At 42.1% G+C, this 8,979-nt stretch overlaps 1 protein-coding gene across 2 annotated transcripts in view; it reads right to left on the bottom strand.

Annotated features, from left to right (window-relative positions):
• LOC107589187 (sphingomyelin phosphodiesterase 3) overlaps positions 1-8,979 on the bottom strand; it is a 47,997-nt gene that overhangs the window by 22,384 nt on the left and 16,634 nt on the right. The window contains exons 1-2 of one of the 2 annotated variants that reach the window (XM_016277554.1): positions 7,609-7,845; positions 4,200-5,908 (exon numbers count right to left, since the gene is read on the bottom strand). In XM_016277554.1, coding sequence (XP_016133040.1) covers positions 4,200-5,609 — 1,410 coding nt within the window. In that variant the 5' untranslated portion in view covers positions 5,610-5,908; positions 7,609-7,845. Of the gene's footprint in view, positions 1-4,199; positions 5,909-7,608; positions 7,846-8,979 lie in introns of those variants that run through there. The other variant, XM_016277552.1, reaches the window with a different exon arrangement.

Raw genomic sequence — 8,979 nt, 5'->3', positions numbered from 1 at the left:
GGAAAGTATTCCCTCGGTGAAGAGAAACGGAGGTGGCCCTTTTATGAGAGGGTTTAGCTCGCTGTCTTTCCAGAAAGACCTCGAACCAGCTGCATCAGTAGGATTGGGCCGTCCTCCGCCTCCCTGATGCGCTGGCGATGTGTTCTCTTTTTCTGAGTGGTCTAAAACCCCGGTTCCGCCTGGTACCCACTCCTCATGGTATCCTCGAATACCTGCTCTGACAGGGTGTTTCCACTAGAGGCCTGTTGAGACAGGTCCTTCTGCAAAGTGAGCCCTGAGTGACAGGCCAAGACTAGTAATTGATCCAATAAGTAGGCTCTTGGTCGTATTCCCGTAAAGGAATCCTTCATGTTTCTAGGCCCTGGCGCCACCTCCGAGGAGGATTTTTTTGGCACAGCTGGTACGGTGGCCCCTGCCGTCCCGCAGGTCTGGGCACCAAGCCAGCCGCCCTCACTACACCAGAGGTTAATCTCGAGAGACTGATTCCCGTGGTAGACTATTGGTAGCCTGGGTTCTACTACCAATCTTGTCCCAGTGGGACCTGCACACTGTGAGGCTCTAGTAATGTCCCTTGGCAGCCTAGGCTTCTGGCCGTAGGGAGTAATGTCACTGACAGCCGTCTAAGTCCAGGACAGGGGCAACTCCCATAGCGATATGGTGTAGTTGGTACTTAGTGGCTCGCCATGGTTCTGGCTTGCACTCCCCTCAGCATGGCGGCGTGGGTATACCGTTCCCCATAGCGACCCCTAGAGGACGCAGTTCAAAGTTCCACAAAAGGGAGCGTCTCGGGTTACTTATGTAACCATGGTTCCCTGAGGGGAACGAGACACTGCGTCCTCTAGTTTTTGTGCCATGCTGCGGACACAAGCTTCAGACGAAGAAGTGATGATGTGCGCTACCGGCACCTATTTTGTACTAGTCGCGATGGTAGTGACGTCATGGCTGTCGCCGGCAAAACAAGTTGGTGTTTTTTCAATGTAGGCTTCAGACACGGGTCACGACGAGGCGTTCCCCATAGCGACCCCTAGAGGATGCAGTGTCTCGTTCCCCTCAGGGAACCATGGTTATATAAGTAACCGAGACGTTCTGCATTTTGAATGCTAACCCACGAACTATTCGTTTTTGAAAGAGCAATGAAAGTCATGAAAGCAATGTCTGACCAACAAGATGGGATTTTTTCGTTTTTGAAAGAAGATGCTCACCAAGGCAGCTTTTATTTGATCAAAAATACAGTAAAAACTGTAATATTGTAGAATATCATTACAATTTAAAATTAACTATTTTCTTAGGACACTATGGCAATTCACAACAAACGAACTAATAAACACTTAAACATTCCAAAATGCATATAGCAGGCATGGAATTTATGAACACACTTCAACATTTTGCTAACGATCATGCAAACCCTAAATGAGCATCTACCCTTGACGTTATATGGAGAGCTCTTGAATAATAATAAGAAGGCTGAACATACATGCTGAAAGGCCTTAATTAAAGGGCCGCTCAGTCCTACGGGAAACATTTTTAATTAATATTTCCAATCCACACACATCCCTCCCTCTCTCACCCTGTTAATTTTACACCCCTTCCCCACCACAAATGATTTGACAAAGCTTTGTCTGTTTATTTATCAGAAGCTGACCTTTTATTACCCATAATGGCCCGGGGGTGAAAAGCAGTGTCGTACTACTACCTTTTTTCAGTAGCGAGTTTCCACTGTTTTCGACTTTCCAAGATTATGCATTTTGTGTAAATGTATCTGTTTAATTTAATGGTTTCATTTAATTTAATTGTTTTGTGCCAGATAAACACTGCTCTGTTTGTAAAAACAATGATCATCTAATAATTATTTAAAAAGACACTGACCCTTTAAATAGTTTCCATGTGGTAATCTACTTGTAGTGAAGCTAACAACATTGTAACTGTAATGTAACTACTTTGAAATTGTAGCTTTTAAAGCCACAATCCTCTTTTGTTTAAAATAGCTTCCCCAGTACAGAAATGTGTCCTTATTGCGCTTGGTGAAAAACATGAGAGGTAGTGTGAGAAAAGAACAAGACAGATAGATAGAGCGACAATGACCTTCCACATCCCCGTTCCATCTGAGTGTGTTAATTAAACTTTTTTTTTCGCCAAAGAACTGAAGTGTGAGCTTTCAAACTAATTATTTTAGGTTTTGCTCCAGTTGTCAGGCTCTTGCGGGATTTTCACAGCAGTTCTTTACCATAATTATCTGTCTTTCAACTGTACGGTCTTACACTGACAGTTCAAACTAACTCTAGTCCTAGTCTAGCACTGTGTACTAGCTACATAATGTAGAAGCTTGGGTAATCCCGCCCTTTGTGAAATCTCATTGGTTAAAAATTTTGCTTCAAATAGCTGTGTATTAAACAGCCAATATTGTCTAATTGGCTGCAATTGTGCTACATCATTCAGCAGTTTCAAGTTCAAGTGGTCAGACAAATAGCTTGTCGCTGGAAACTCATGCCTGGTTAGAACACATTGTTATTTCTGTCCTCATTAAATTTGTAATGATAAACATAATTACCCTAGCCTTGTTTTGTAACCTTCAGGACTGGATGAAGGACATATTATGTGGTTCAACAGATAAGCAAATAAGAGGCCAGGACCTTGGAGGAGTATCCAAAGAGTATCAATTACTTCTGGAAGCAGTTGGTTAAACTTATACCCCCGTAAAAGATTGAACGTCAATTCAAGTAAGAATCTATTTAGTAAGTAGCCTACATGTACAGGGCACAGGCACTGACCTTCTGTTTCTCTGTGTACAGTACTCAATATTTAACAGGCTGCTCTCTCTCTAGCACACACACATTCAGAGTTAGTATTTAGCAGCTTTGTCTGACACACAATGGTGGCTGGCCTCTTGCCCTTTTGGAGGGAAAAAGAGATCAGGTCTGGAATCCGGCCAGAATCGGATACAGTGCTGAGAGAGTAATGATATATCAACCCAAAAAGCCTGTGCTCATCATCACTCTAAATGAGGGCTATGCAAACAAAAACACAGGCTAATATCAAGCACAAGTATAGACACTAGTTAACACATGCTAAGCATACAACATCAAGCAACATTAGTGCAATTAACATGTCAAGTCATTACATACAAAAAATCCATAGCACTAAAATGAAAACAGCTTTCTCTTTTGCTCATACACTGTCCATTAACATAAACAAAAGGACTTTTTGTAATTGAAACTGAAAACTAGCATGGAGCTACTAGCATTCAACTGGTCAATTCATTACACCATTCTTGAAGAATTCAGAACAATCTGTTGTTCACAGTTGGCTAAACCCAGCGTTTGTTATTTTAGGTTAATTAGGTAAAGGCCTAATGTTCAAATGAATATCAAATGCAAAATATGTTTCTTACCTAAGTACTGTATGTACCAGAGCACATAAGATCTATAGGAACACTTTCATCATTGTAATTAAATACCACCTTAGTTCATAATCCATCAGCTGCTAGCGCATTCACCACTTCTTATATAAACCTTATCTAGAACGCAAGCAACAGAAGCTGCAGGACTAATGAGCCTTTCTTTACAATATCCAGACTAAAATGAGCATACAATATTGTTTCAGAGTGAAACTTTTTTTAATATTAATATCTACTCATAAGTGCACAGCCCCATTAAGACCATATATAATGCAACAGGATCGTACGTCCAACCATGCTTCAACAAAGAGTGGAAACCTGCGTTTCTGAAGGCATGACAGATGAGTGTTTCAAAAAGGCCCTCTAGGCTACAAAGGGCTAGTTGTAAATTATTCAGGCTGTTTGTGTACACTCAAACCAGAAGTCCAACTTTAACTCCAGACACGTGCCATGGAAAATTCAAGATCTGGAACATGCCCTAATGTGTCATTTCGATATCAGTGACATGCATCAAATGTTGTACAGCAGGTGTAAACAATGATAATAAGAATGAATTGCCTGAATATAAATAATAACTCTTAAAGATCCCTTTAAATCGGAGGTCTGGGGGTTCATTTAATCAAGCTGAAAGCTGCACTGGTTCACATGCAATTTACATCAAAAGTGTAGCATAAACTAGCAGAAGGTAAACAGAAGGAATCCAATATCTTGAATATAACAAATGTAAGGATTTCAATTAAGAAAAATGGCTTCAAATTTGACATGCTAAGTCTAAATAAAGCCATAAGGAGTATAACAAGCTCACCTTGGCAAAAAGAACTCCTTTAGCAGCCAGAGCATCCTCGCTGCGCCCATTAGGGAAGCACTCATAATGGGCATCCAGAATAGGGTAGCGACTGGCCAACAGAAGCCCGCTGTTCAAGAACTTGAACCGAGAGCAACAGCCTTTCCAGCCATAGCGTCCCACGTCGCTCAGCACAAAGGGAAAATAGCGGTGCAGCTGCCTCCTGAGCCTGTCTGCAGCTCGCCTTTCGAAGACTTCCTGCAGACAAAGGAAGTCCAGGTTGGCTGGAAAGAAGGCAGAGATCTCATGGTCAAAGCCGTCATCTCCATGACGGCGTTTGCGGCCAATCGGCCTTTTAAAGACTGAGGTGCGGTGTTGTGAAAGGGTGTTGTTGGGGGAGATGCCTCCATCAGCTGCGTGGAAGCGAACTAGGGATTCCCGGGAGGCCGTACGGCTTTCTAGGCTACCCGTATCCCCATCCCCGGTCTGATGGTTTCCCTTTTCAGCCTCAGTCGGCTCAGAATCAGGAGAGGTGAAAATAATTTGCACTCCAGCCGGATGGAGAGGACAGTCTTCTGAGTTTTGGATGATGTTGCTATGTACTGGACACTCAACAGAGGAGTGTGGGTCTGCAAACTGGTGGACGGCACAATCAGGAGCATGCTCGTCTCCATTGGGGTGGAGGGGACACTCTGAGGAATTCTGGGCTCCAGTGCTGTGGACGGGGCAATCCAAGCTTGTACCTCCTGAGGGGTGAACAGGACATTCAGTTAAGGCTTCAGTCTCAGTTTCAGTGGTGACCACAGGCTCGGGACGATGGTCCAAAGATGAGGTGCGGCGGAAGCCCTGGGTGGCCAAACTGCAAAAGGATGCCGCACTAATTGATGTATTAGTGGGCGAGTCGATGTATATCTTGATCTGGGGTCTGCTGGCACCATTACGGATTCGCTTGCCCACTTCACGAGCTCGGCGTTGAGTGTCCGCAAGGTTGTTGAAGCGTGCGAGTGAGTCCGGCAGCAGGCAAACATTGGCACTGCCAAAACAAAAGCTGCGACCTTGTGGACGCCACTCAGCAAGTGCTGCCCCGGTTCCAGCCAATGTTCCTTGCTCAGCGCTATGCTTGTCTGGTTTCTGATGAGAGTAGATGTAGGGGTTCCTGATGGTCTGCAGTGGGGCCCACAAAAGGAAGCCAATGAAAGCTAAGGGTAAGGATGCCAGTAACAGCATCAAGTAGAATGGTGTAGAGATCAGGACCCCGAGTGCCAAAAAAGAACAGGGATCTTGGGAGCGTCTACGCTTCTCTAGTGATGTTGCTACACAGGAGGCCAACAACCGGTCCAACAGCCAGTAGCAAGGGAAAACAAAGGCCCAAGACAGACGGCTCAGAAAGCTGAGGAAGGCACTAGGGTAGGGAGAGGTGTGCAAGACCATTTCTGGCTCACCTTGTAGACCAACTCCCAGCCAAAAAAAAAAAACAGTACAAAAAAGAACTACAAAGTTAACCCTCCCCCCTGTGGCAGAAAGAGGCACACTACATGGTTCTTGGGTCCTTCACTATGTCCGACCGAATTTGGGATATGCAGGGTTCTGTGCCCAGCCTCTTCCCTCCTTGGTGGGGGTCTGCAGGGCTAGAGTCTCCTGAAGAATCTGATCATGGTGATGACAAAAAAACCCTCCTGTGATCCAGAATATTCCAGGCACGGAAAGGGGAGGCCTCGTCAGCGCAGAGCCTGCAGACAAGCAAAGGGAGGGGGGAACAGAATACGCAGACAATCAGATGAAAGTAGAGGATAATGTGCAATCAACAAATTGGATCCCAGTAAAATTTCAAATGTTTTGAAAATCATGATGAAAATAAATAATAATAGCTTTTCACAGAACGCAGAGTGTCAGGTCACCAAATGTAGCATGCCATATAAGAAAGTAGTTTTTGCTACTAAAAGACACAGATGTGGGTTTTCGAATTGGGTTTGGTAAAATATGTCATTTAAAAAAGCGTATTGTTTGTTTATGACATCCTGTTGTCTTGGGCCTCAGTGGAATTTTTGTGACTCCTCGTGCCTCAACTCGGTTTTGACCAAATCTTAGATTGTCTGATTCGGTCTGATATCCTACAATAAAATAAAAACTTGTATGAAATACAAGTGACCTTATAAATGCTTGTTATTCATATATTTTTTAGAAAGAGGGTCTACCAGATGTGGCTTATTATCCCAAATGACCTTCTGACTTTAACAAAGGAGAAATTAGGATAATTATCATTTAAAAAGCTACCACTGCACAGGTGTTACCGTAAAATATGATAGAGTGGTGGTGATTTTGTAGTTGTTCCTCATGAAATAAACAGACAGAAACAGGCCTATACAAACATATGGCGCAGATGATGAGAAAGATTAGACTACAACATCACAGAAAGACAATTACACTGATTAGTTGAAAAGATGATACAGAAAAATATTCTTTAATATAGTCTTTGTCACAAGGAAGTACCAATTAAATTTGCCTTGTTCTTGAACAAAGAACTCAGATAGGTGTTATGGTTCTTTTGTTTTAGACCCTTCATTCAGTGTGATTTAAAATGGTTAAATATAAATAATATAAATATAATTAAATACAGACTGAAATGGAGCTTAACATAAGAAAAAAACATTTAATTTTTTTTTAAATGTTTTTATTTTTAACCTTTAACCCCTTCAGTAAGGGGGCTATGTACCCCTAAAACTTTCCCTCCACTTATCCAATATTTAACCACCTTCAACAAAGCTGAGAATTAGAAACAAGACTTTTTTCTCAAAATCGATGTCATAATTTACATAAATCTAAAGAGCTATAAAACTTTGTTTTAAAAGCAGTCATTGACTTAGCTGTCCTTTTATGTTGAGATGCTGGTTACCTTTTTGCGGCAGATGCTCCTATTCGAAACTCTGACCTAAATCATCAAAAGATTTACCACAGATCAATGAGGACAGGTCAGTCTTTGACACAACCAGGAAATGTATATGTTACTGTTGTGGTTTTATAACTGGGTTGACAGTTGACACTGATGTCAAGAGACGAATTAACAAAAACAGAAAGACAATTCCACAAGTCGTGACTTAACATCATATTCAAATTGTCACTATCCAATCAATCCCCAATAGATAAAACCAAGTCCCATCCCACATATTTCTCATTGAATATGCTGTTTCACTCAGAAATACGCCACATTACAGAATTATAATGGGTTGTGCATACCATTTCATGTAGATCAGCAAGGACACCTCTTGCACATTTACACATACGAATGGCCTTTCTCACACAAAGTCCTCTAAAAATTATACTAAAGCGCAGATAAAAGTCTGTATTTTACCACATAAGAGTACAGCAGTTTCCCTAGATATGCATAACACAAAGCTTCACGTACAAATAATCCCTTTGCATCCACACTCACCTCATCTGCACACACACTCAATCTGTGGAATAATAATTTCCAGGGTTTTATCCATCACCACCTAATCTGCGCTGGACTGCTGTGTCGACTGCATAGTGGCCTAGACGTGAAGAAAAAAAATCTAAATTTTTTTCTGAGAGGGCTGATTTTGACAGCACGCTGTGAGCACAGGGTTATGCTGGCGAGAATTTGAGCCGCCCGACTTGCAGAGTGACAGACAGGGCCGTCAGTGCACGAGAACAGGAAAAGGAAGAGTGTAGCAAATGAATGTGTGGTAGTTTGCAGCTGTGCATGCTGTATACATGCGCATTACCGCACAAACACACACACACACATGTGCGAGGGGGGTTAAGCGACCGTGTCGTTAGGTTAAGCTTGCCTACTGCTGAGCAGCTTTCAGGTCACACACAAGCAAACACACACACAAAGCTTGCAAAGGGAATCTGGTGCAACAACAATGTCCTCAACTCTTCACAGAGATTGTCCTGCTGTCGTTTTGCCCCTGAACTGAGCTGCCATATGGTTTTGTAAAACATATACTTTACCACAAATTCACACTTAAATACTGAAACTAACAGATAAATAGATGTAAATCAGTCCCCAGTTAGATGATCTGGGCCAGCCCAGAGGAACATTTTATTGCTCAAAGATTGCTCTGTAATAGCTCAGGAGACATTAGTTGACTTTTATTTAATTTACTTATTTTTGTTTCATTTAAAGGTGCAGTAAGTGATATTAGCCTTTCTGGCACTGTTAGACATGCCCCTCTTTTCCAAAACCCGCCTACTTCAACTACAAACTTCCTGCTTCCCATATATGGGCTGTCCTGTGAACATTCAAAATGATAGATAGAAAATGCCTAACAAAAAATCTGACACATCTAATTCACTTAATTCAGTAATGTCAGATGCAATATAATATGAATATTTGTATGCCATTAAATAAAAAATACTTGCAGCAAATTTAAATTTTAACTTTAAACTTTAAAGGGGTCATATGATGCTTTTTTAAAGATCATTATTTTGTGTATTTCGTGTAACATAATATGTTGACATGCTTTAATGTTCAAAAAACACACTATTTTTCAAATACTGTACATTATTGTAGTTCCTCTATGCCCTGCCTCTCTCAAACGCTTCGTTTTCTACAAAGTCCCTCCTTCCGACAAGCACAGTCTGCTCTGATTGGCCAGCTGACCCAGTGCATTGTGATTGGCCGAACACCGCAAGCACTCGTCGGAAATGTAAAGCCCCTTACCATAATCGCGAGCTTCATCTTTCAAAATAGATGTAAAGACAGAGCCCGAAAGGGGAACAGAGCTCTCTCTCTCTCTCTCTCTCTCTCTCTCTCTCTCACTCTCTCTCTCTCTCT

Source organism: Sinocyclocheilus grahami, unplaced genomic scaffold (assembly GCF_001515645.1).
Source record: "Sinocyclocheilus grahami isolate Dianchi unplaced genomic scaffold, SAMN03320097.WGS_v1.1 scaffold113.1, whole genome shotgun sequence".
NCBI lineage: Eukaryota > Metazoa > Chordata > Actinopteri > Cypriniformes > Cyprinidae > Sinocyclocheilus > Sinocyclocheilus grahami.
The sequence above is the reverse complement of the archived record's forward strand: the minus strand, read 5'-3'. Positions and strand labels throughout refer to the sequence as shown.